We start from the raw sequence: 27219 nt of genomic DNA on the forward strand, positions 1-27219 counted from the left end.
CAGCAGATTTTTGTGCCAGAGACATCTTTTCTTTGGGAGCATCTATGTCATTTCCCTAGATTCAGCATATTTACTGTCATTTCATGGTTGCTAATGGAACTGTTGAATGAGTATCTCATCTAAATCATAAACATTACAAATTTTTTATAGTACAGAATTTTGAGGAGGAAACCTTTTGAGAACTCACCATCTAGGCCATGGACACAGACTACCAGGTGAATCCCATCTTCCAAATTTTCTTCCTCTTCCTCTGGTGGGAAATACGGTATATCAGAAGCTAGTACAGATAAGTCACTGTACAGAAATCCATCAATCTTCAGTTCTTTTTTAAACTTTTCTTTGGCCTGATAAAAACTGGAGAATACACTAATTAATCACAAGCCAAGCTGTGTATTCCATGTAGAATAGGAAATGAGTTGAGCTGGGATGTAGGAGTGATGAACATATCTACAAGGAGGTATCTGCCGAGTGCAAAGGCTGAATATGAGAATTCAGGGAAGGTGCTGGTGAGGGACGTGTGTTCCAACCAAGGAAGCAGGAAAACGCTTGGGAAAACCAAAGGCTATATTGGTTTTGGTTCTACAGATTTCTGTGTGGTTCCTGCATTGAATAGGACTTCTAAGATTCTATCCAGCACCAAGGATCCACACAATCTTTAAAAAGACCTCCCCAGGGCAAATGCTTCTTAACCTGGCTACAAAGCCACCACGGCTTGGCCTCCACCTACTTCTCCAGCATCATCTCCCAGCCTCCAAAAATAACACATTTCCCATAATCCCCTGTATGAATTATGTTGCTTGGCTTTACTTCCGTGTCTTTGTGACTTCAGGTCTATCTGTCTGAAATGCCTTTCCCACCTGACTATCATGTTCTTTGCTTGGTTATCTAACAAGGTAGTGGGTAAGAGCACAGACTCAAGAGTCAGACTGCCAAGGTCAGAATCTCAGCTTTGACACTTACTAGCTGTGCGCCAACCACTTAACCTCTCTGCATTCAGTTTCCTCATCTGTAAAAGCAGAATAACACCATTATCTAATTCACAAAGTTGTTTTGTGTAGTGATATAATCTATGTAAAATGCTTCGAACAGTACAAATAGATTAAATGGTGAACAAAAATGTTACCTATTACCAGCTATATCATCATCATCATCATCATCATCATGTCTCTTCTATTTTTTCCTGAGCTTAAGTGTCATCTCTAAAAAGCTTTTCCTGGCCAACATCTCTATTAACACTCACTGCCCACAGCTGATTATCTCCTTCTTCTTCTGGTTCAGCTGTGCACACGTGAACCATTCCATTTACCCAATTGCCATCATTTTCTTCTCTCATCTCTCTGTCTCCCTGATAGACGATGAGTACTACAACAGCCAGGAAAACACTGGCCAGGCATTGGACATGCTTGCTCTTTATTTGTTAAATTGATCACGTGGCATATAATAGGTTTTTAATAGACTTTATAAAAGAAGGAATCCAAAGTTTACCTGCCTGTGTAATTTCTTTGGTGGATATCTTAACATGTAACTCTTTAGTATTTTGTAAAAGAGTAAATAGGATGGGATATTTTGATAAAATTATTCTATAATATATTTAATCAATATACAGTATAGAGGTGAGGGAACAATATGAATACAAACTCAACAGAGGGAAAAAGGGATGGATTCTCGCATTGCAAAAGGAATGATAAATTTAAGAACCAGACAAAAGGGGCTTGAGGCAAATCTGACAAAGCAGTCCTACCTCCAAAGGCTCTTAAAGAACTGACCTCGCAAAATGTGCAAAGATAGAGGTACAGTGACACTCATAAAAGAGTTGTTTATCACAATAAAAACTGAAAAGAAACTGAAATGTCCATCTCTAAAGGATTTTGTTAATAAACCATGGTACATCTATACAATGGAATATTGTTTAAACATCAAAATGATAAGGCAAAAATAAATTTATAGACATAGAAGATGCTTCCAATATATTAAGTTGAAAATAACTTAGAGTTTGTGCCGAATTATCCCATTTTTGCATAAAAAGAATATATAGATAAGGATGCACATAGAAAAAAAGTGTGGAAGTACTTACACAGTGGCTGTATTTGAGAGATGGGCTTGATAATTTTTACTTTTTTATACTATTCTACATTTCTGACTTGTATGGTATAAATATATGACTTTAAATCAGAAAATAACTGATATCTCAATTTTGAAATAGCATGCATGAAATTGACAAGCGTGGAAAAATCTAAATGACTGTGCCAGGATAGGTAAGTCATTATCAAGCTCACCTAAACATCCTTTCACTGATTTCTTCCTCCAACTTGCTGGAATGGGTAGAAACGACTCCAAAAGAACCCATAGGTTGATGAGTGATGGGAAATGGGGTCTGTTTGGAAGAGAATCCAGCCCTGGCAGGGGGCTCCTTTGGCACAGATGAAAAGGGGAGACATGTGGCAGTGCAAGACACAGATAAGTTGACAACCTCCACAGCTTTCAGGCTCTCCAGAGTGAAAGTCTCTGTGGGGGTCAAGTGGGATGCCATGACAGAAGTGCCTGCCCGTGGCTCCTGGTTTCCCAAAACTTGGGAGGGAATGGAGTGAGTCACAGTGGAGCACACAGTGCCTGCTTCATGTCCAACCTCCAGAAAGGAGTTGGTGCATCTGCTAAATGCTGTATCATCAATGATGCAAGGTGAGCTGCTTTGCTCACCTGTTGAATCCAGGCTGGTGGGCTCAGCATCTGATGTACGGCTCAATTCAGACACCTTATGGTGACTGATACTCTCAACATCTGAGATGTTGCTGTTGGAAAGAGCTCCTTTCCCCTTATTCAAGTCTTTAGGCATGCCCTTAGGGGCCTCCATTAGTGGTCTAGAAAAAGATCTGTTCCTAGGGTTTTCAACTGCTATGACACGTGGTATTTTTAAATTAAGACCTGTGGTTTCAACACCTGGAGGGTTCTCAGTCCTGCCATCACGACAACAGGGTCCTTGAGGATCTAACTGACTCTCTTTACCTTTGGGGATGTCTATGTATCCAGGGCCCTGCGGATTGTTGGCATCTGAAACCACCTCCACAAGGGAATGGTTTACCCCAGTGTCCTGGATTCTGGAGCCACCACTAAGTTGACTGCCGTGTCCTGGGGGATCTATGCTCTTGATGTGCACAGCTGAAGTTTCAGCAAGACCTCCATCTTGCTGCATAGTGTCTATATCTTCAGCAGACTCCTCTGGGCTACTGATTTGGGGTGCAGATACAGACTTGGTCAATTTGGTGAGTGCCAACTCCCGCTCCTCCTCCTCAAAAGGCAAAGAGCTAATGGAGGTGAGGGATGCCTGGATCCCACTTGGCAAACTCGTATTACTCTCTGTGTGACCACCCTCTAAAGAGTTCCTGTGCAGGGCATGTCTTCGAGCCAGCTGGTGCAAGACTTCCCGGTCACTGGGTAAGTCCAGGGCTCTGCTTCGGACTTCAGACCAGGCAACAGAGCTTGGTTCACTCTCAATGCCTGAATCAGAGATTATGGAAGAAGATCTCTTAATGACCCCAGATAGCACTGATACTTCGTCCTGCTCCTCTGTGTGAGGGTCCTTTGGGGAAGCCCTAATGTCCAAGGGATCCCTCAAAGTAGAGCTTAGTGGGTCGCAGGGCTCAGAGGGGATGAGCTTCAGATTTAGCAGCACCATCTTACTCTCTTGGTCTGTTCCCTTTCCTAGAGTACCTAACTCATGGAGTGCTGTTTTTTGTGAAGAGATGGCATTTTGATGACTTCCACCTGCTACTCCTTTGCTTAGCACAGCTCTGTCTATTTCATGGTTATCTTGAGAGTGCCCACTCTCATGCTTAGCACTACGAGCCACTGTGGGTTCAGCCCTGCAGGGGTTCTTATTGCTAGATTTCACATCAATGTAGGTCAGTGCTGGGGCCTGGCCATCCTCTGGGCCCGGACTCCTAGGAAGGTCCTCATCTGCCAATGGAAGCAGTCCAACATCAGACTTTTGGCCAGTCCAACATTCGTCTTCAGGTAAGCCTGCTTTGTTCTGGAATTCACCAATTGTCAGATACACCTGAGATTCAGAGCACACGTCCACATGATTTGGGGTGGTTACATTCTCATCTGGCTCTGGACACCTGATGACCTCTTCATCAGAGTCCATTGGGGGTGGTTTCATGGTGGGCAAGACAAGGTCTTCCCTAAAAGATGATTTTCTATTGACAAGATGGTTCTCTTCTCTGTCTTTTAAATTCATTATTGCAGGACTTGTCACTGGAACATCAAAATTAGGGTAAACACTCAAATTATGCCCTACAAGAGGAAAAAAAGAAAAAATAGTATATTATAATTTAAGAATCTATGTTCACAAATTATCCAAATGCCTGACTGCAAAATAAAGAATTTGGCTGGACTTTGTTCCTGGTTCCTGGGAGATAATTTCTAAATTCTTGTAATTTCGCAAGTGATAGGAAGGTCTTTGTTAGTCATGGTGGGCCCTGATAGCTTATATACTAACTACGTGACTCATGGTGAGCCCTGTGATAGTTTATGCAAAGGAGATGACTGAGGATGGGGGGCTGGCCATGCCAGAAAGACCAACCATGTGATTAGTGGGTTGGGGCTTTGAGCCAGGTGATAACAGTACAACCTCTGGAGAGGGGTGGTGGGCTAGGGATTGAGTTCAATCATGTGACCAATGATTCAATCAACCATGCCTTCATAATGAAACTGAACAAAAACTCCTGACACTGAGAGGATTGAGTAAGCTTCCTTGGTGGGCAATACACATTGAACGACCAGTCCTGGGGACGTGGAATCCTCATGTTTGGGACCCTTCCAGACCTTGCCCTGTGGCTCTTTTCTTTTGGCTGGTCTTTATTTGTATCCTTTATTACAAAACTGTAATCATAAGTATAGCACTTTCCTGAGTTCTGTGAATTGTTCTAGCAAATTATCAAACCTGAGGGAGTTGTGGGAATCCCCGAATTGGTAGTCAGTTGGTCATAAGAGTGGAAGGCCTGGGTACCCCCAAGCTCGTGGCTGGTATGTGAAGTGAGGGTAGTCTTATCAGAGACCGTGCCTTTAACCTGAGGTTTGACCTAACACCAGGTAATTAGTGTCAGAATTGCATTGTGCTAATGCAGCTGTCAAATATTAAAATTCTTGATTCTCTTTTTCCTTACGAAAACATTTTTAATAATTACCACTTTTAAATATTAAAACATTTCTCCATCTTATGTACTGTATTTATAGAGTAGAAAGATAGCTTTGAAGCCAGGAAGGCCTGGTTTCCAGTCCTGACACTGACCAGCTGTGAGATTTTGGGCAATTACAAAACTTAAATACGTTTTTTCCTAGTTAAATTCACTTTCCTCAACTCCAGGATGGGCAGATTCATAGTAACCAGCAGGCCTCACAGCCATAGCTCATAATAGAGTTACGACATGAAATGTTACATGTGGGGAAGGCATATTTCTGCTTTCTGCAGAGAAGCACGGCCAAGCTTGAGCTCTGCAACCGAGGCAATTATCCTATGAGGCATTCAGACCACAAGAGGCTCCCGGATCACTTTGGTCTTTACAGTAGGAATGACGGGAGCCAAAGTATGATCTTCTTTTTCTTATTTTTCTTTAGGAGAAACTACTATCTCTCTCATTCACTCTCTAAGTCACCCCTCGCTTCCCTTTTCGCTTCTCTTCCATTCTCCTCCCCTTTCTCCTCCTCTCCTCCTCTTCCTCTTCCTCTTCTTCTTTCTCTCTTTCTCTCCTTTCTAATAATGCATAATTGGGATAAAATAAGTGCCTCCCATGTCTGTTTGTACCACAGGTCTCTTGAGAAAGCCATCTGATATACTGTTTAATTTCCATATACACCATATGCAAAAAGGGACGGGGCTTCTATTTTCTTTAAAAAGTTTGAATCCTCCGTATGGTTTTAATGGAAGTTAAATGAATATTATCACTATTGTATGCTATTGTGCAGTAAACTGTGGAAACACTTACTTAAAAACTGCGTGGGGCTTTCAGACACCATCAGCTCATAGCGTTGAGTGAAATTTATGATTGTGTCGAGAATTAGAACAAACATTGAGAAAGAATGTATCTCTTCCTTACCTGGACACATTTTTGCATCTTGAGAGACTGAACAAATTTCCCTTCTTCCAGGGGAACTTTCCCACACCCTACAGCATGTCAGAGGTTCTCCGTTGCAAATTCCCAGGGCCACTCTACCCACACATAGTGTAACACCTACCACCATGTCATGATCCATTTGTGCATTTCTTGTTCCCACTGGGGAGAAGAGTTTGTGTTTTAGGATTATCCATATCCCCAAAGCAAACATCATGACTGGCACAGAGTCAATGAATTGTCTTCATAAAATGCATTGAGAATAGAATAGAAATGCCACAGAACAAAGACTATTATTCTCACTAACTGTATTAGTTTGAAAAAACCACCACTTCAATGTCATTTAGTCCCATAGATAGCATGTTGACAAACTCTATGTGCAAAGCCCTGCACTAGGCTATAGGTTAGGGAGAAGGGAAGTGGGGATCAGTTAGAAAAGTGAAACAGTCTCTGCCTTTAAGGGATTTTCAAAATATAGTGAAACATGCAGATACAACACAGTTCACTTTTCTACCAAAAGAATGTGGGCTGTATCCTGGAGAATATGAACTGATCTTCTTCAGACACGGAGATACGAGTCACACTAGTCAGGAAATAGCATGGGCAAAAGCCCAGAAATCTGAGGTGCATGGTCAGGTATCAGTTGGATCCCATGTGGATGGAGCAAAGAGTGAACGGAGAAAGTGGGGAAGGCATGAGGTTAGACAGGTAGAGAGAACCACAATATGGATGAACTTGAATGCCCTGTATGAATGAGGAGTCTGGGCTTTATATCACAGGTAACAGGTGGATTGGTGGATTCTTGACACAAAAATGAAAGCTTTATCAGATTTATCATAGACAGTTAAGACAGGATGCAAGATTTTGGTTTCACTACTATGACTACGGGAAAATGAGGGTAGCAAAGGGTCTAATTCAAAGAGAATGGATTTAGAGTCAGATATTAACTAATAGCATTACTTGACATGCATTCCTTTGCACCAGACAGTCTTAAGTGTTCTATGGGTAGATTTATCCACACTCACAGTAGCCCTATGGAATAGAAAAATTACAACCCCTTTGCCCAGTTTCACACAGTTACTAATTATTGGAAAAAGAGATTCAAATGCAGGCAGTCTAGCCAACTGTTAAGGTCTTAGGCAAACTGCTCAATTGCTTTGGGACAGGGGAATGAGGAGTGGGTGGGAGAAGGGATTGTAGATAACATAGACAGACTTCAGGAGGACACAGTAGGTATTCTAGCCATGGGACAGTAGTGAACCATGAACAAATGGTATTATTTTAATATGGAAATGAAAACCTTTTACTTCTCTTTTTTCACTACACTAAAACAACGGAATGCAAATCTGATAACCTCTTTTGCAAGTTATAAATATTAAGGCCACCAAGCCCTTGAGGAAAAAGGAAATAGCTTGTTATTTGCTAATGCTTTTGCTCTGGGATTAAAGAGTCACCGAAAAGTACATTGTGAAAGAACAGGAAGGTCAAGGAAAGCTTTGGGTTTTGAGTGGGGACATAGATAACTCTGTAGAAGTAGTCATGGGGACAGGGATGGATCAGGTGAGAGATCTGCGGAGAGAAGTCTTGGGAAGATAGACAGGCCTCTGAGAGCAACTTCCTTGGGGTCTTCTAGGAAAGGGGGATTATTAGTGCTTGGGTGACAGACTCAGCTGAGTCTCATGTCCCAAGCAAATTACAGAAGCTGCAAAGAGATGCTGCTCCTAAAAGACTACGTAGATATGGACAATCATGGCTTAGAGGAACTTGCACGGGCAGATGGCCCTAGAAAGACCTCCCCCAATCATAGTTTGCTTCTTTTTAAGACTCTAGGGCACTGATATGGTGGGTGGTGAAGAAGGGTTGGCAGAGAAGCCCTAAAAAGAACGAGATTGACTTTCCAGCCCACACAGCAGGACGGATGGGGCTCAGCTGATGTGAAGTTGATTTATAAAAAATAAAGATATGAAATATAATTGCCCACATGAGTTGAGGGACTGAGATTTATATGCACTAGGATATCTATTAATATGTATAGGAAAAAAGACTGGAAGGCAATCTGTAACAAAGGCTAATAATGATAATATTGGGGAGTCTGATGGTGGGTACTTATTGTGAGTTCCTTCTCTAACTTCAAATTTTCTGCAGCTAAATTACATAACTATAAGGAACATGAAAACATATACATATGTACGCACACACACACACAAAGTCTCCATGCAAAGCTGTAAGCTTTTTTTGAGCAGCTGGATCGGCTGCCATCTCTAGAGCTAGTATACATTTTAGGCGTTATGCACAGTGTTGACACTAGATGTCAGGGTAATACTGAGAACCAAATATCCTTGGTTTGCAAGGTTGCACTGTCCTAGGAAGTCACCAAGACTTTCGAAACGCCCTACAAATCTCAGATTGCAGAAACTCTGAAATTTAAAAGGCCCATCATTTAAACGATGGGCACCCAAGCATCATGACTTTGAACACCTCACAAAGGGATGGTAAGGCCAACCACAGGCTTTGGAGTTGGAGGGAATTGCTTTGAATGCTGACTTTTATAAGCTGCATGATCTTTCATACAAGAACTCCTTGTACCTCAGTTTGTCTCTGTGAAATAGGGCTTGTGAGGTTCCTTTATACGATTAAAAAGATAAAACACAGAAAACCTCTAGCATAGGGTCTGGCATTTTCTGGTGCCTTAAGGGATCATGGGCTATTTCAGCTCCGTCATCTATCATAGCTTGTTGGGTTTCCGTGAGCAGGACTGTGGGAGGGGACAGAGAACTAACATACACTGAATGCCCTGTTTGCACCAGGCTCCCTCTCATTGACCTATCGGTTCATTTACAGACTGTGCAACACCAGCAAAACAGACTGAAATCGGGATACACACACACAGATACACACAAACATGTTATCTTTTTTCGCTGAATTGAGTCGTTCATCCACTAATCCATGCATTGATGTAGTCCACCTTCTCAAATACTGGGCCTGGCTCGTGGCATAAAGTAAGCACTCCATAGGAATCTGAACTGAATGCATTAAAGTTCAGCCAGAAGCGACTTTATATTTGAATTGCACATTTCAGATAAGAAAGGATCTCCATCCGACGCTTACAGAACTCTGTGGAGGGGGAGAATTTCGTTCCCAGTTTGTAGGTGGAAACACTGGGGCATCAGGTACAATTCTGCCCTAGAGGGGTCAGGAAGGGAGTCTTTACTAGAATTGCCATTTTGTTACACTGATTGGTCAATTTCACTGCACTAAAGTCATTTCAAATAACTAGTTTAACCTTAGTTTTTGCTTCTCCTCTATCAACTGAGAAATTACTTCATTAATTTGGTCCCATTGCTTTTGGGGACACAAACCAGACACCTGAGTGGAACCCACTGGAGAGGCTTATTCTTGAGCCTTTCCAAAACAAAGCAGACAAACCTGTCACAGGGCAGTCCACATATCTGTCCTCAAAGATAACTGGCAGGGTGTTCCAGTCGCCGTCGATGTCCAGGCACTCAGCAGGCAGCGGGGGCATCGTGGTGAGGTACTCTGAATTCCGGACATCCAGAGACAGCTGGCTGTGGGTCTGCGTCCTGGGGAACATCCCGCCCGGTGAGCATGCAAGGAAGATTTACATGTTTTAAAATTGTTGCCCCATCCCCCTAATTCCAAGAAAACATTTAGAAAATGTTCACCAGACTCTGACAATAGACCACCTGTCTGTCCGTCCACCCGTCCTTTCTTCCCAGCACCTCCGCTGCCCTCAAAGCCACAGTCTGCTTTGAATTGGAACTGGTCTGGGAACTGAGTTTAGAGGTCACGGATTGTATGACTAGGGGCATTTATCACACGCCATTGTAGTGGAATGCAATAAACACCATTCCAGTGGATCAGGAGCTGAGTTTCTAAGTACTGAGGAATCTTAAATTAGCACTTTGGAGGAAAAACTTAAATTTACATATCCTTTACTCTTGCTCTTTAGCCTCCTATAGCACTTAAGCGTCCGAATCGTATTTTGTGGCATTTCGATTAACAACCAACTAATTTACTGCTTCAGAGTAGGTTACTGTGTGGACATTGGCATCCTTGATTAGGGTCTAACTTCTTCTAGTTCAGAAACCATGGGTTTTGATTACTCCGTGTAGGATACACAAATGCCCCGTATTCTTCCTCCATGACCCAGACATCCTTCCACCAGTAGGAATTCGATTCCAGAGTTTGAAATAATCAGTATTCATAATGCAAAGGCCGGGATGATTAAAAAAACGTTTAATTTCCTTCTCCTCAACTCCCTGCAAAAGGGAGGGAGTTTATTTACCCCTATGAAGGGAAAATATTAACATTCCATCATTTTTCTCCATGCCGACTGAGCATGTGTAGCTAGTGTCTGTCTATCTGTCTGATTGTTGCTCTGTCTGGGCACCCCCTCCCTCACTTCCCAGCTGTGTAGGTCATCTGCCCCCCTTAGAACTGCTTTGTAGCTGTGGAACTCCACACAAGTCCAGAGCAACCTTCCCAGGGCAGCATTCTCAGTACCAAACATAATGAACATGAAAACATATGCACATATGTTAATTTATATACGTATATTTAATATATGTATAATAAGTATATTTTATTTCTTATTTCTCAATTGGATTTTCACCTATGAAAGAAAAGGATAAACAAATTATTCTCTTCCTCAAAGCCCTGAAGGTGGCCGCAACTTCACAATTTTTTTAATCTTTCTCTGAATATGTATGTATGCATTTATTTATTTATTTATTATTACCTTTTGGTGAGGAAGATTGGCCCTGAGTTAACATCTGTTGCCAATCTTCCTCTTTTTGCTTGAGTAAGATTGTCTCTGAACTAACAGCTGTGCCAGTCTCCCTCTATTTTGTATGTGGGATGCTTCCACAGCATGGCTTGATGAGTGGTGCATAGGTCCACACCCGAGATCCAAACCCTCAGACCCCGGGCTGCTGAGGCAGAGCACATGAACTTAATCACTACGCCATCGGGCTGGCCCTGTTTCTGAATATTTAAATGGGATTTTGCTGCAATCAATTCTGTACTTCTTAGCCATCATCTGAACCTGGAACTTTTAGCCCAGTTTTTCGTTTATTAAAAAACTTTATTAATTGAACACAAATGTGCATGGGACCGTGTAGAAAGGCTAGAGCATATATCTAGAGGACTGAAACAATTCTGGACCTAAAGAGCCAACAGAATCACGAATAAATCGGGTTCTTAGTCAAGTAATTACAATACGGCAGGACGGGCATTGGAGAGTCAGGTCTAAGTTACTTCATGCAGGGAGTTATCTCCTACTGAGAAGCAGCTTCTTGTGCATAAGGACTTTGTGAATGTGGCTAAGTACCTAAAACAGTGGTTAGCATGTGTTAAAAAATGACTAAAAATTCTAGGACACATATACAATGAGATGTGTTAGGATGGCTATTATTACAACAAACAAAAAAACCAAGTGTTGGTGAGATACGGAGAAGCTGGAGCTCTTGTACACTGTTGGTGGGAATGCAAAATGGTGCAACCTCTGTGGAAAACAGTATAAAACTTCCTCAAAAAATTAACAATAGAAATGCCATATGATCGAGCAATCCCGTTTCTGCGTATCTATCCAAAAGAATGGAAATCAGGATCTTCAAGAGATATCAGCACTCCCACGTGCATAGCAGCACTAATTCACAATAGCCAAGATAAGGAAACAAGGCGAACATGCATGGACAGATGAGAGGATAAAGGAAATGTGACACAATGGATTATTATTCAGCCTTAAAAAGAAAAAAAAAAGGAAATTCTGCAATATGTGACAACATGGATGAACTGTGGGGACAGTATGCTAAATGAAATAAGCCCGTCACAAAAAGACAAATACTGCATGAGTCCACTCAAATGAAGCATCTAAAATAGTCAAGTTCATAGAATAAAAGAGGAGCACATTGGTTGCCTAGGCCTGGGGGGAGTAAGAAATGGAAAGTTGCTAATCAAGGGGCACAAAGTTTCAATGAAGTAAGATCAGGAAGTTCCAGAAATTTGCTGCATGGAACATATAGGGCCTGGTTCATTACCTGTTTATTTCAACGTCGGGTTTACTCTGACTCCAGGAGAACAGTCCAATTGCATACAGATACTGTTATTTTAGAGGCTGAATAATCCACATTTTATCTTTTCTGGTGTATTCTTTAGGATAAAGATTCAACACGATGCAGAGGAGCCACAACAAGGAGGCTGGGAGTGTGGGATCTGGACTCCGACAGATCCATGTTTGTATGACTTGCAGCCATGTGGTATAAGATAAGTTACTTAATCTCTCTGAGCCCCTGTTTCCCCTGGTTCTTCTTCTGTAAAGTGGGGATATCAACAGCTCCTAGCTCACAGGGTTAATGTGAGCATTCAATGAGCCAATGCACCTGAAGCCCTTAGCACAGCTTCTTAGCATAGCCATCTCAATAGACTAAGCTCCCAGAAGGGAGGGCAAGCTTCTCCTGTGCTCAGCCCTATATTCATAGCATCTCGTAGAAGGAATGATTTTTTTTAAAGTTAGATAGTGTTATAATTATCACTACAGAAAACATTAAAGAGTGATATCTCAATTATCATTGTTACAGAAATTAAATCATCAGTATAGGTCTCCATACACATCAACATTCTCACATTTATTCATTCAACAAACTTTCATTGAAAACCTCTTTACTGTGTGAAAAGCACTGGCTAGACACTGGTAAAACAGAAAAGCAGGACAATAAAACACATCCTTGCTACTAGCCATATGAATCATTTTTAACTACTTTTAAAATATTGCACCTATAGCAAAAGTAGTCTTCATTTTACATGGCAACGCAGTACCATCACACACACTGAAACAGAGTTTCAGAAACACTTCTTACTCTCACTGTCTATCCTATCTTGTCCTATCCTATTTCATTTAAAAAGTACTGTTTCAAATCCACTAAGTTGATTTCATAGTCCACTAAATGATTGTGACCTATGGTTTGAGAAACACAATCCAGTTTGAGCTTGGACAAGATGGGTCTTGACAGGTGAGTTTCATCTGGGTCGCTTGGTCCTTCCATGTGTCCATCCTGATTTTGGAGGGTGGATCTGTCTCATAGGTAAACAGGATGACCTCCTGGCTCTGATCTCCAGGTGAGCATAGTCCTGTTCATGCACAGTTGCCAGCGTTGCATAGAACCTGTTTACCAGCTCAATCTGAGTTTCACTTCTGTTCATGGCACTTTGTACCTTTCATCTAGTAATTTTCTCAGTCTGAAATAAAATTTCCCTCTCTGTTCAATAGTTATTATTCTCAACGACTTAATAAAAAGTTTACTTCCTCCTGAATAATACCATTCTACCTTAGTTTATGCTCTATTATATAGGTTAATATCTACTATTAATTAAACGATTACAAATTTCTCTAATCTCTAAAGTTATACAATGAGACAAATATAATCTCCTAGGTATCTGCAGGTCTCATCTCTTACCCGCTTCCTATCTCTGCTCAAATGTCATCTTGCCAGGGAGCCTTTCCCTGGCAACACTATGAAATAGAAGCCTCTGCTCCTCTCACACTGATAGATATTTCTCTGTAGCACTTAGCACATTTGGCGTGTCATATTTATTTATTTATATGTCTTTCTTTACTAAAATATAAGCCTTGTGAGATAGGGAATTTGTCTGTTTTGTTCACTGCTGAATATCCATCACCCAAAATAGTGTCTGGCACATAGTCAACACTAGATAGGTATTTGTCGAATGAAGGAAACTCCCTTTTACATCAAAGTGACAAGAATTTCAGTAACTGGTTTGATGTCACAAGTATTATAATTACAGAATCAAGATTTCAAACCATATGTATGAGATTTGAAATCCAAGTTCTTTCCATCACACTCATTTGCCAGTTAAAAAGAAAAAAGGTATTAATCATAATTGTCATGGTACAAAGTTCAAATTCCTTATCCTGGTCCATGAGGCCCCACACGGGCTGGCCCCTACCTACCTCACTGGTCCTCCCTCCCTCACCTTCTCCTTCTTGCTGCCTCCATTCTGCCTATACTTGCTTCTTGCTGCTCTTCAAGAACTTTCGTTCCCATATAAGAACATTTACACCAACTATGCCCTCTGACTAAAGTCTTCTCCCATATCAACGTATGGTTTGCTATAACCCCGTCTCTATTCAAATGTCACATCCTCAGAAAGACTTTCTTTTATCACTTTGGCTAAAACAGTCCTTATCCCACATCAGTGTTGTGTTGGAACCAGTTCATACTGGTTCACAAGAGCCGATTGTACACATCTCTTCCCAATTCCATGTTCAGTGGTAACACATTGATCAGCAAACACTACAGACCAGAGTTTACTGTTTGTCTATTTTTGCTCATCTGAGAGCTAGATGTTAAATATTTATGAGGACACTGGCTGAATCCCTTCTTATCATTTTCTGTATCCTTACCTTGATTTGTTTTTCTTTACTTGTCACTACCTGAAATATCATTCATGTCTTGCCCTTTTCTCCACTAAAATAAGTGACCCATGAGGACAGCATCTTGACTTTGTTCTCTGCCGCATCCCCAGTGCATATGTGTACACTTAACATTTCTATAACTGATCAGTCATCACCTGACATTTTCTGAGCAGAGTCTGTGGCTTGCACGGTGTGTTCCATACACATGAATGTTCTCATTTGGTCCTTACAACTATTATCCTGCCCATTTTAAGGATACTAAGACTATGTGAGTTTAAGAAAAAGAAAGAAAACAGCAACAGCAACAGAACTTTCTCAAGGACCCCCTGCAAGTAAATGGAGGAAGGGGATTTTGAACCCAGGTGGGCCAAATGCTCTATTGTCTGTACTTTGTCAAGTGGTTGGCATTCCAATAAAGCTTTCCCGGGAGGGTAGTTACCTCTTGTCTATCACCTCCATCTGTCCTCAAGCCCCTTGGAACACAACCAGGGCCTGGTGATCTAAGGTTTATCTATTGTGGTGGTGACTCAGGAAGAGGTTTCCTGCAGTAGTCCTGATTTGCTCTATTTCGCTCAGTGGCCCTCAAAGTTATGTTTATATTTGTCAGACTAACTCTTCCAATTTTAGCTTTAGAAAATATATTCAGCCAGTTCTAGCTGGGGGCTGGACTGAATGAATGAATGAGTGAAAGACTCTAGATATTTCTAGACAAGCTATTTTAACACGCAGACGTGTTTTCCTTGGTGCCCCGCTCGCTTTCAGAATCCATGAGGCAAACTTTAAATATCATTGTACTTTCCAAACAGAATGAAGAGTGGGGAGAAAATAAAGTTACAAGATGAGGGGGAAGGGATCTTCAGGTCTGTCTTGAGTGATGGGTGAATCTCAAGGGTTCCTCTTGCCAGGTTTGCTGTGGCATCTCAAACATTATTCCATCCACATTGATTTTCTGAGATGAGCACATCATTCAGAAACAAAAAGAAGCGCTCAGTTTTTAGCAACGGCCAAAACATCTCAGAGGAAGCCCCTTTCCTGCTCACTAGGGACATCTAAGAGAGAGGATGACCCCATCTTTTGCCAACTCTCTGACTTTTTTGAGTATCTTTTCATTTTTTCTAGAAGAAGGCAAGCTTAGAAATTCATTAGAGCTCCTAAATAGGTAGTTCAGTCTTAATTCTTATGCTGAAAGCATTTTCTAGCTACTGCAAAGTCTCAGGCAAATTCTGGTTTTTTTGGGGACAGAACTTGTGGTCACACCACCTGCTTCTAATTCATTTTGCAAAGAGGACTCAGCACAGATGTCTTCAGGGACCTAGGAAGTCTTGATTCTGTCTATAGAACCATAATGACACTCAACAAAAGAAAACTTTGGCTGTTGACCTTCTCCGCCACCTGCCAGCTCCCGCCTCTGCAGTTTGCCTGATTCTCTCCTGCAGAGAAAATGCAGCCTGAATGTGCAGAGGTGGGTAAACTTCCCTCCTTCACAGTCAGAGATGAAGGGAAGAAGTAACTTTGAACAAGAATGCCTTGGGTGGCTACTTTTAGGCTGTGACGTCTGCATGCACTTGGTTACTTACAGATTTTCCTGAAAGGTCAGGACTGAGAGTTTTTGGTGCTCCATATAAAAGAAGGCCTCAGAAAACCTTCGGACCTGAGGAGTAAAAGAATGTAAACAATTTAACTCATCGGTGAGTACTACCTCTATTTTTTGAGACTCAAGATGGTAAGTGGAACGTGCTGATAGGAGGAGGGCTAAGCCCACCACCCAGAGGTTCTGAAACAGCAGTCTCTCCACCTTGCCACGCTTCCCTCCCTCATTCGTATCTCTCAGCCCAAATCTGGTTTATGAACACAGTTTAATGCATCTTTATGAATCCGTTCTTGCATTGCTTTCTGTCATTTTTATATTTAGGTCTTGTTCTTTCTACTAGAATATAAGACACTCAAAAACATAGACCATAAATAAATGCAGGTGAAACAGAGTTTGCAAAGCCAGTCATGTAAGTGTGTCCCCTAAGTACTTTGTAGACTCAGATATTTGGTCCTCTTGCTGGAAATGAGAAGACCAACAACATCTCTTCTTATGTGTTACTACCTGCCCATATACATCTAAGCTGGTGGTAAAGAAATACACCAAGAACAATGTCTTACATTTGAAAACATTTTTTCAAAACACTGTAATATCTGTTGGGATAGGCTCTGGTATCACCGGGTAGCCAAGGCAGGTAGTTTATGAATGACAGTACAAAGGTTTGAGAGGCTGAGTTCATGCAGTCCCACTGCACGTTCATAGCGGAACCAGGACTAGCACTCAGGTCTACAGAAGTCAATACCAATTCTTATTCTGCCCAATGAACTGACTGTTGTGAAGCTTTCTCGAGAGCTCACTGGCATGTGATTGGAGAATTTATACCGTTTGACAGCCTACCCTCAAGGTGTGATGTTCCTGGGTGAGGTAAGTGGTCACTTGGGAGTGTAGCGTCACCGTATCCAGGAATTGGGTCCACAGAGCCATCAGGTGGGAGGCGAGCCAGGCGAGATCCTTACTTATCTGTTCAGCTATCTTCTCTGGATTGTTCAACATCTGGAGAGGCAAAAATGTGGTAGTGAAGGACCTCTGCTCCATGAAGCTACTGCAGCCTTCTCCCTGACATCTTTATTGACACCTCTGCTTTCAGTGAATCTCTCTCCTTTCTCTGGACTCTACTCTCTACCTTCTATCCCATTACATCCTGAACTCAGTAGTCTGCAATCATTCTAGCTGCCACTTATTAACATCTACTAGTCGGCAGGTTGAACACTAGGTGTTTTATACATGCTTCCTACTTAATTTCTGCAGTTACGCTTTGGTAGAGTTACTGTAACCATTATTTTAAAGAAAAATAAAATGAGGGTCAGAGGGATTAAATAGCATGCCCAAGGTCACATAGAGCTGAATTTCACTGAAGAGCTGTCAAACCACAAAGCCACAGCACCATGCTGCCTTTACATCGTGGGTGTTGTGAAAACATCTTCCAAGAAACAATAAAGCCTTTATAACCTCAGAGCACCTAACTAGCTGGGTGATTTCTACACGGTGGGTGCTCAGTAGCCCCACCACCATCTTCCCCCCATCACTCCAAACTTCTTAAGGAGGATACAAATTTGCCTTAACTAAAACTTGAAGGAGTCACTCTAGAGAGGGCCTGAGCCTGTGGGGGAATCTTTGGATAGCTGCAGTTTAGAAGTAGGAAAGCCATCAGCTCTGGGGGTAACTTGAAATCTGGAGAGGTGAGAACAGAGATCAAGTCTCTGAGAGGCAGCCAGCCAGTTTTCTAGGCCTGACATTCTAGTTCTAGGCTTCATGATTCATTCAACAAGCATGCTATGAGCATCTTCCATGCACCAAGCATGTGCTTAGAATAAATTGGGACACAAAGATGAATAAGAAAGGGTCTCTGCCTTCAGGGATCCTGATTCAGTGGAGGATATAGGAAAGTAGATTAACAATTAAGAGTGGTGGGGATCTCTCACTCAGGGAAGATGCAGCAGGGACACATAACCATAGCCATTTCAAACCCAACTCCCCCCCACTTCTTTGTCCTGTGCCTTAGTTTCTTCATCTGTAAAATGAGTATGCCAAGCAAATAACCATTTATTGGATGTAATAACATATAGGCAGACTAAGTTCAAAGCCTAGCTTGAAACGCTGGAAGTTGCTTTTGCTATTCTTGGACTAAAGGCTGACGCTAGATGAATGCCTGCTCAGTGGAGTGCGCCATCTAAGAGTAAGAAAAAGAGGAGAAGAGGAACTCGGAACCTGGTAAGGCTCTTTAATGTTGGATATTGTTACTTTATAATTAATGACTAGCTTCCAGATACAGGGCATCATTCAACTGTAGCATCTACAAGCTGCTTCTTCCAAGAAGAAAGATCAGTCTTTGATGACTACACAAGCTACAAAAGTCCAAGATGAGAGAATGACCCTTACTTTCTTCTAAGGGAAGCATTATTTCCAGCACTGGCTCTATAGGGAGGCAGGCATCCAACCGGGAATGTCCACTCTTGGTTCAGTGCCATAATCCATGTCCAGAAGTGTTAAGAGGCAAAAAAGTCAGGATTGGTTTGGGGAGGGTGGGGGACACGGTCAGCCACTGGAAAGCCTCCAAGCTGGAGAGAAGCTTTCAAATGGACTAGTGGTGGTTCATTTTTAGATTCTCCAACCAGTTACCCTCAATAATGAGCGCCAAGTTCCTGCATCAGCATCTGGCGCCATTTTGCACTGACAATGTTCTCTGCCTTACCTCTGGCTACCTTCCCTTCTCGCCCAGGGCACACCTATTGCCCCAGCCACACTGACCTGCTCACAGTGGCCTAAACACACTCACCTAATTCCAAACACCAGGCCCTTGATCAGTTCTCGTTGGACTGCCTTCTCCTCTCATCTTCCAATTTCCTTTCTCCTCTTCACCACTTCAGCCTTGTCTGGTCTCCACTGGGTAACTGTTTCAGGAGTCAGTGGAGTCCCCCTTGCTTCTGATGATTCTTTTGAAACTTCTCCTGTGCTCCCTCGATGTGTTTATGCACATGTAAGACTAACCTCTTGCTCCTAGAAGCCTACTTGACCTTGCACAGACCACTCTCGTGGCACCACTAACCATACATTGCTTGTTCGACTTCCTATATCCCTCCTGGTTGCATTTTGAGCTTTACCCTTCTCGGTATTCCCAGTACCTACACAGTGGCTGATGGATAGTGGGAATTCAGTAACACTTTATTGAATAAATCAGTGACTTTGCATCAATCAAAGGAATCACCCCATTCCTCAATAACTGGGCTTCCCTTACTGGGTTTCTCATTCTATCACCCATAGCTCTCTTCCTTCCACTATAGCAGTATTGGCAAACACAGCATGAATTCTGAGCTCAGCCACTAGAGTGAAAAGTAGAAAGAGAAAAACTATTCATTAAATGTGTCTTTGGCAGAATTATTTTTTCCCCTAGTTGATTACAGAAATGGCTCCAGATAAAGTTATGGAAGCTTCTAATTAAGCCACAAGAGGACTTTCCTACTCTCACAGATGCCTGAGCCTGTGCAATTACAGATGATGGGAATGGAGGGGTTTCTCCAACAAGACCAAGGAGAGACCCCTCATGCTAACAAGAAGGCAGTTTGGACCCAATGCCATTTCAGGTGGAGCTGCCAGAAAGCTCACGCAGCCACTCACACTTGCCAATCCTCCCACACTTTGTGGCTGGGCTCTAACCATGCTCCTTTGTTCTTTCACTCCTTCTCTCACCCTTCATCCCCTTGCTCTGTTTATTGAGTATCTGTTATGTGCTAGGGGTGTGCTGAGCTCTGGGGAGCCAAAGATAAATACATCCAGCCCCAGAAGAAGCATATGATCCAGTTATAGCTATTTACTTAGATAATTATAATATACCTATAAAGTACTGTGACAGAGATATATACTGAATTCTGTAGAAGGGTCATGGAAAGCTTCCTGGAGGAGGTGATGCCTACATTGTGCCTTCAAGGTAAACAGGCATCAGATCAAGAAAGTCTGCTTTACATTTCCTGAAGTAGCTGTGTTCTTTCACAATGGTCCTCAATCCTGGCTGCACATTAGAATCACTGAGAGACCATAAAACTACAGATGTTTGCGTCCATCTCAGAATCTCTGAGGGGATAGCCCAGACACTAGAATTTTTAAAATATTTCCCGGGTGATCTTAATGTGCAGCCAGGGTTGCAAATCCCTTCTGGATCACAACTCCTTCTGCGGCACACGTCATCGTCTTTGTCTGGAATCACACACATACACACACACACACACACACACACACACACACACACTCTGCAATGTCTGCTTGTGTTTCAGATCTCAGCTCAATGCCACTCATCTAGGTGGACTTTCCGGAATATATGAGAGGGTGTTTGATAATAACAATGACAAAATGACAACTGATAATTACGAGGCACTTTGGGCTAAGTGCTTTATAGAAATTAATTTGCTTAATCCTCATACCAATCCTATCACGTAGGTGCTATTATTATTACCCCTTTTTGATGGATGGGGTAACCAAGGCTCCAGGAGGCTAAATAAGTAAGCCCAAGATGACCTAGATGATAATCACATGCGAGCTGACTCGACCCAGAAAGTCAGGCTCCAGAGCCCACCATGCTATGCTGTATCCCATTAATCCCACTACACCATGTGTAGATCTGCTTGGTGGCTCCTATCCCACAAAAGAGTGCTTTATGTCTGCTCAACCCACCTACCAATGCAAAAGACAGGTGATATCCCCTGAAAACTGCAAACTCACAGGATATGCCTGGAGACCCTGGCTTAGAACTCACCTAATACCCCCTCCATGGGCCATTTTTCCCTTCAGATGCTCACAGGCTTTTTTCATAGCAACGTTCAGCAACAGTTATCCAAGCTCATCTATTCACATGACTCGGGACCAAGAGTGACATGGATGGAAGAAACTTCCAGTCTTTCCAAGAGACCTTTACCCATTCAATGAAACTTGAGGCCTCGGCTTGGGTTTGACAATTACTTTGGGTAACTGTTCTCTACTTGATGCTATTTGGAGACATTTTGCATGTTTGCTTCAGCAAATATTTATCGAACACCAAGTCAGTTTTGGCAGCAGGATACAAATATCAATAGAATTCAATCCATTCCACGCAGGAGCTCATGGCTTATCGGATGGGGGAGAAAATGCCACAAATTGTTTTTTGTCACTGAGCAGTGGCTGGATTAGATGCTGCCCCATCGAACAGAAGAGGTCACCCTGGGAGCTGTCAGGTCCCAGGAAGTCACCTGGTTCCCTGAAAAGCAAGCATTTGGCTTGAGCCTCACAGGATGAGTGGGATTATGTGAAGAATGAAAACCAGGTGAGACGGGAGAGGCAGGCAGAGGCAATAGTCCGGAGAAGGGCACCGGGTGAGAACACTGATTTGCCCCTGAAACGGCTGAAATACCGTGTGTTGAGGAGGGCTGGGGCAGGCGAGGGGAGCATTGCACGCTGTTGATTGACAGGCATCCCTAGCATCAGGCCCTCATGTTGCAGGCGAATGGGATCTGCTCGGAGCTTTTACACAGGACAGTGAGAGTTGTCATGTGTTTGGTTTCCATGCTCGGTGCAGCCTGCTCTGTGTGGGACATCATGCAAAACAAAAGATGAATCAGCCAAGGCCCCTGCCACCTAGGAGCTTGCAGTCACAGAAGTCCCTGTAAGTGGAGCAACCCTAGATGTGGCCAGGTCCCTCTGGACCCGTGGGCCTCCACATTCAAGGAGACAGGCTCTTGAAAGCAAGCAGGCATGGCTGCCAAGGTCCCGATCCTCAGTAGGCATGCTCTGGAATGCAGCCCGGGGGCCTTGCAGCTGGGGAGGGTCACACTGGGGAAGGGAAGTCCCAGCTGAGGAGAATCAGGTTCTGTGCCAGCCTCACAGCATGGTGGAGGGGGCAAAGGAAGCAGCGAGGTGCCTAGTGGATGTCAACAGGAACGGTGTTCCCTAGTGGAGTTTCCGAGTTTGGACACTATTCCAAAGGTGGTCCAGGAGTACCAACTGTGCTGTCATCTCTTGGAGACGTGTCAGAAATGCAGAATCTTCTGCCCACCACGGATCAAATCAGAGCCTGCATTTTAACAAGATCCCAAGGCAATTCACATGCACATTAAAGTTTGAGAAATTCTAAAATTAGAGAGAGAAATGGATGGTACTTAAATGAGTTGTCTCTGGCTGAGCTTTGTGGCTCCCTAGCTATCCTAGGAGGGCTCTAAATAATCAGAGCTCTGAGTCTCCCTCTAGAGTTTGTGCTGAAAAGTAATAGAGCCAGGGACTGTGGCTGGCCGGGGAGGAAGAGACCTCAGTGATCACAGGGGACAGTCACTCTAAAGATTTAGTTCCTTCTGCTAGGAAACAGGGTTAATAAAACCTACATCCTCAGATCAAAGCAAGGATTCAGTGAGAAGGCCTGTAATGTCCTCTTGAACCACCTCAAAAAGATGTTTTCAGGCTTAAATGAAATAATTTAAAAACTCTCTGGCAAGGGGATTGGAAAAAACAATTAAGTAAACAAAACAAGCAAAACGTGGGCTGCCTCCAATGCGTAGCCGTTCATTCATGCCTGGTAACTTATTTTCAGTATTTCCTGTGGGAGAGCACAGCTCAAGGAAAGACTATAGGACAATTGGGATCTCCCGGAAGTTTATGGGGGCAACTAGGGAAGAATTTTTCTTATGATAAGAAACTCTATCTTGCTGTATTTTTAAAGGAAATTGGCAATTGCTTTCAGGTAGATATCCAGCATGTGTTGGACCAGGTTGCTATTGCAAAGCATGCGGCTGAGTTTCATGAGAGCCTTTCCTTCTCCTGTGGAGAGCCCACCCCATCCCTCTCCTAATCAGGCTGCACAGCAGGGACCCTCATCATCTGCTCTGACTCACCTTTCCAGCTGAGCCCCCCACAACTGACTTCATCCGCTCCCTGCTGCAGCCATCGAGGGCTCTGAGCACCCCTGGTGCTTCCTCAGGTCCCTTCTCACCCTGGGCTGCCCGGGGCTCTTCCCTCTCTGCTCTCCCCTCCTCGTGGTAACCTCACACAAAGCCTGCCACACCCGCCCCCGTGCTCCCACAGCCCCCTCGCTTCCTCTCCCTGGTCTAGCACTGATCCTACTGGCAACTTCTGCCCCATGCGTGAACAAATCTGTTTGGCACTAGGCTGCTAGTCCTGGGAAGGTCTCCGCCATCTGTGTATTCCCAAGAAATAGCAGGGTGGCTGGCACCAAGAGTAGGTGCTTAATAAATGTTTGTATGATTCACGTGGTGGTAAAGATGCATATGCACTGCTCCAGCACGTAGATCTTTTATGTTTACAAATTGTCTGAAATCACTTGAAACAGTTTCCACCCGACCTCCACCACCCCACCCATCCCTGAGATGGGTACATTCCCGACCCTTTGTGATTGGCCACTAGGTGGCGATGTCCTGCCTCTAAATGCTCTGCAAGCTGTGAGCGCGCCTCTCCAGGTGTTGCGGAGGGAGCTGTTTCTTCCACTTCAAGCACCGGGCTGCCCTTCAGCAAACCGTGGAGCAGGCTGACGCCCACCCCCGGGCCCCCTTTCCCTCCCTGTCACCCAGCAGCATCCCTGCAGCAGGCAACTAATTTGATTGCTTTGCACCAAATAAAACCTGAGGCGACACTATCGCCCAAAGTCAGGCGCAGCATCCCTGCAGGTAGGGGCCCTGCACCAAAGGAGGAAGACAACCCATTGGCCCTTCACATGAGATATATCTGATAGATTCATTGGCAGCCTGAATTCTCACCTGGACCACTTCAGGGTCCAGATGTGTCAATATGGCAGTGGCTCGCAGACAGCCTTGGGTTCAGATCCCCTGTCCAAACTTTAGTGGTCCAGGGACTATACAGAAGCCACATTCCTCTGTGTCCACTTATGGTAAAATGAATAGGGGATATATCTGTGCATCCCCTTGCACTCGCAGGGCTGCTGTGAGGGCAGTGTCCCATGCATCACAGGTAGGGAGCCAGCATCCAGTACATGGAAGATGGCATTGTCATTGTTTTTGCTCTAAATGCCATTAACCACTGTTTCTTGCCTTGAAATGTACTCTCTTTCCCTCTTTTTTCCACACAGCCTCCAATGAGCTTGTCACCCTCCTTCTTCATGGCTCTCACTGACCTGGGAGGTTAGTCCAAGTTCTATGTCATGTGGGGCAAGCAGGCCCCTTTGTTGTTAGCCCAGGCTCCACTCAGAGCCTCAGTCACCCCACTGTGCCCCCTTTTGGGAGCCCTGCTCACTGATCCACAAGCACAGCCTTGCACCCTCTGCCTCCAGCCTCCATTGACTGGACTGCCCTTGCACAAAAGGTCAGGATCCATCATTCCCTCATGGCTTGCCTACAACACAGCCTCCTCTCTGGGGTCCATTAGCATCTGCCTCCTCACAGACAGAATTAGCATTAGCAACTCGTCCTCCTGGGGTCCCACAACCACGCACGTATCTGTGTCCACATCTGCAACCCCCACAGCCTGTGAGGTCCATCAGGGGAGGTGGTGGAACTGTGTGCACATACGAGCTCATTTCACCACATAACAGCCCCTTTACACGTGGAAAACCAACGACTGAGAGGGGAGACGGCCTGCCCAAACAAGAGAGCCAGCCGGGTGCATTCAGAACTGTAGCCCACAGTCCAGCAGAAGTTGACTCTAACCACTATGTAGGAAAGACAGTAAAGGTGGTGATGAATAGACGCCAACCTGCTTTTCAGCCCAACCTTGTGAATTGTGAAGTGGAAAGCTGACTGTGTGCGTTTTTCTTTCTTTTTTTTTTTTTTTTTTTTGCTAAAACTAAATATTTGATAACTTAAAAATTAAAGCAGTTTCTCCTAGGGATGCTGAGCTGTACCTCCAGCTGGCCCTTTCCTCTGGCCTAGAGCTGGGGCCCTGCCAGGCCAGGAAGGAGAGGCCAGCTCTGCAGAGCAGGCCCTGTGAGCCTGGCACTCAGCAGGGTCCTTTCATGGGCCCTCATAGTTCCTCCAACCATCCTGACATGCAGATGAGGAATCCAAGGCCCTACAAGCTGAGTCAACATCCAGGACCATGCAGTTGATGTGTGGAAGGGCTGGAGAGTGGATCTGAGCCCAGACCAGTGTGGCTCTGAAGCCTGTGGGCCCTTTAGAAAGCAGTGCTGCCTCGGGTGCACTCAGGGGAAGAGCGGAGAGCTGCCCCATGTGGATCCTTATGGCCTGTGGTCTGCTTAGCCATCCATTGGGCGATGCCTTTACTGCATCCAGGCCTAGGGAGTGTCCACTCTCAGGTGTTGGCATCCAGGTCCTTTGCCAGCCTCACTTTTCCCTTACACATTCTAGAAATGGACTCCTGTGTTACTCACGTGTAGCCGGCTACCCCCATTTTATGACGGGCACTGCCTGAATTATCCCCCTCTTCCTTGAGGCTCATGTCAAATGGCTCCTCCACCACAGACCCTTCCCTAACCCCTTCCTTCAGTACCCAGTGCCTGTCTCTGCATTCTGCCCTCTCACAGGCGTCTCTTGTCCGTCCACTATAACACTGAGTTTTGTTAACTTCATAACGCAGTCTAAGGCTGGGAGTTGCAACCCTGGCTGCATATTATATTCATCTGGGGAGCTTTTTTTTCTTATTATTTTCTACCAGTTTTATTAAGATATAATCAACATACAATATTGTATACATTTAAGGTATACAACATAACGATTTGATTTGTGTATATATTGCAAAATGATCACCAGAATAAGATTAGCTAACACGGCTATCACCTCACATAGTTACAATTATTTTTCTTGTGATGGGAACTTTCGAGATTTTCTCTCAGTAACTTTCAAACATGCAATACAGTGCTGTTCACTATAGTCAACCGTGCTGTACGTTAGATCCCCAGAACTTACTCATCTGAGAACTGGAAGGCTGTACCTTTGACTACCTTCACCCATTTCCCCCACCCCCACCTCCCATCTCTTGTAAACACCAATCTGATCTCTGTATCTATGAATTTGGGTTTTATTTGATTCCACATATAAGTGAGATCATACAATATTTGTCTTTCTCTGTCTGATGTATCTCACTTAGCATAACGCCCTCAAGGTCCATCTGTGTTGTTGCAAATGGCAGAATTTCCTTCTTTTTTATGGCTGGATAATATTCCATTGTGTGTGTGTGTATCCGTGTATATGTACCACAATTTCTTTATCCATTCATCCATCAATGGACACTCAGGTTGTTCCCATATCTTAGCTATTTTAACAACGCTTCAATGCACATGGAGTGCAGATATCTTTTCGAGATAGTGATTTCGTTTCCTTCAGATACCTATTCAGAAACGGAATTGCTGGATCTTATGGCAGTTCTATTTTTAATTTTTTTGTGGAACCTCCATACTGTGGCTGTACTACCATAGTGGCTGCACCAATTTACATTCCTACCTACAGTGCACAAGGGTTCTCTTTTCTCCATCCTCACCAGCACTTGTTATCTCTTGTCTTTTTGATGATCACCATTCTCCAACAGGTCTGAGGTGATATCTTACTGTGGTTTTGATTTATCTGGGGAGTTTTTAATGAAAATACACATATCTGAGCTCCACTCCCAGATATTCCGTCTCAATCAACTTCAATGGGACCTAGGCAAAGGTGTATTTTTAAAGTTCCAAATGTGTTTCTACTGCACAGCCAGGGTTGAGAAACACTAGTTGAAAAGATGGAGATGTCAGTTTGCAATAAGACAGCCTCTTGAGTCCTGCTTCTGCCATTGATTAGCTGTGTCACCCACCTGAGCTACCATGCTCCCTTCCTCCTCAATCTGCCTCTTGTTATAGAAGAATAGTAGTACCCACCCAGGCCATCCAAGGCAATGGGGTGCAAGAGTGTTTCAGAGACTGTAAATAACACTAACACTAACGTGCATTTGCCATGTATTCATTAAGCACATAGTCTTAACACACACTTGATGGATTTTTGGCAGATGCCATCATCATCATCATTGTCATTGTTGAAGCTAGCCCCCTGCCATGTCTGAGGCCATCTGAGCACGGGAGCTAGGTTTCTATCACCCTCCATGAGAAGCACATAGTGGGCTTTCAGTAAATGTTTGTTAAATGGGTGGGA

The 27219-nt window shown here is 43.7% G+C and overlaps 1 protein-coding gene across 2 annotated transcripts in view; it reads right to left on the minus strand.

The window, feature by feature from the left end:
* Nucleotides 1-27219, minus strand: part of FAM135B (family with sequence similarity 135 member B) — a 282611-nt gene that overhangs the window by 13750 nt on the left and 241642 nt on the right. The window contains exons 10-14 of one of the 2 annotated variants that reach the window (XR_011493402.1): nucleotides 16994-17149; nucleotides 16143-16216; nucleotides 9537-9691; nucleotides 2277-4293; nucleotides 188-250 (exon numbers count right to left, since the gene is read on the minus strand). Coding sequence is in view for 1 of the 2 variants with exons in the window: in XM_044781144.2 (XP_044637079.2) it covers nucleotides 188-354; nucleotides 2277-4293; nucleotides 9537-9691; nucleotides 16143-16216; nucleotides 16994-17149 (2569 nt within the window). In the remaining variant the exon portion in view is untranslated. Of the gene's footprint in view, nucleotides 1-187; nucleotides 355-2276; nucleotides 4294-9536; nucleotides 9692-16142; nucleotides 16217-16993; nucleotides 17150-27219 lie in introns of both variants that reach the window. The other variant, XM_044781144.2, reaches the window with a different exon arrangement.

The sequence above is a fragment of the Equus asinus genome, chromosome 12 (assembly GCF_041296235.1).
Source record: "Equus asinus isolate D_3611 breed Donkey chromosome 12, EquAss-T2T_v2, whole genome shotgun sequence".
Lineage (NCBI taxonomy): Eukaryota > Metazoa > Chordata > Mammalia > Perissodactyla > Equidae > Equus > Equus asinus.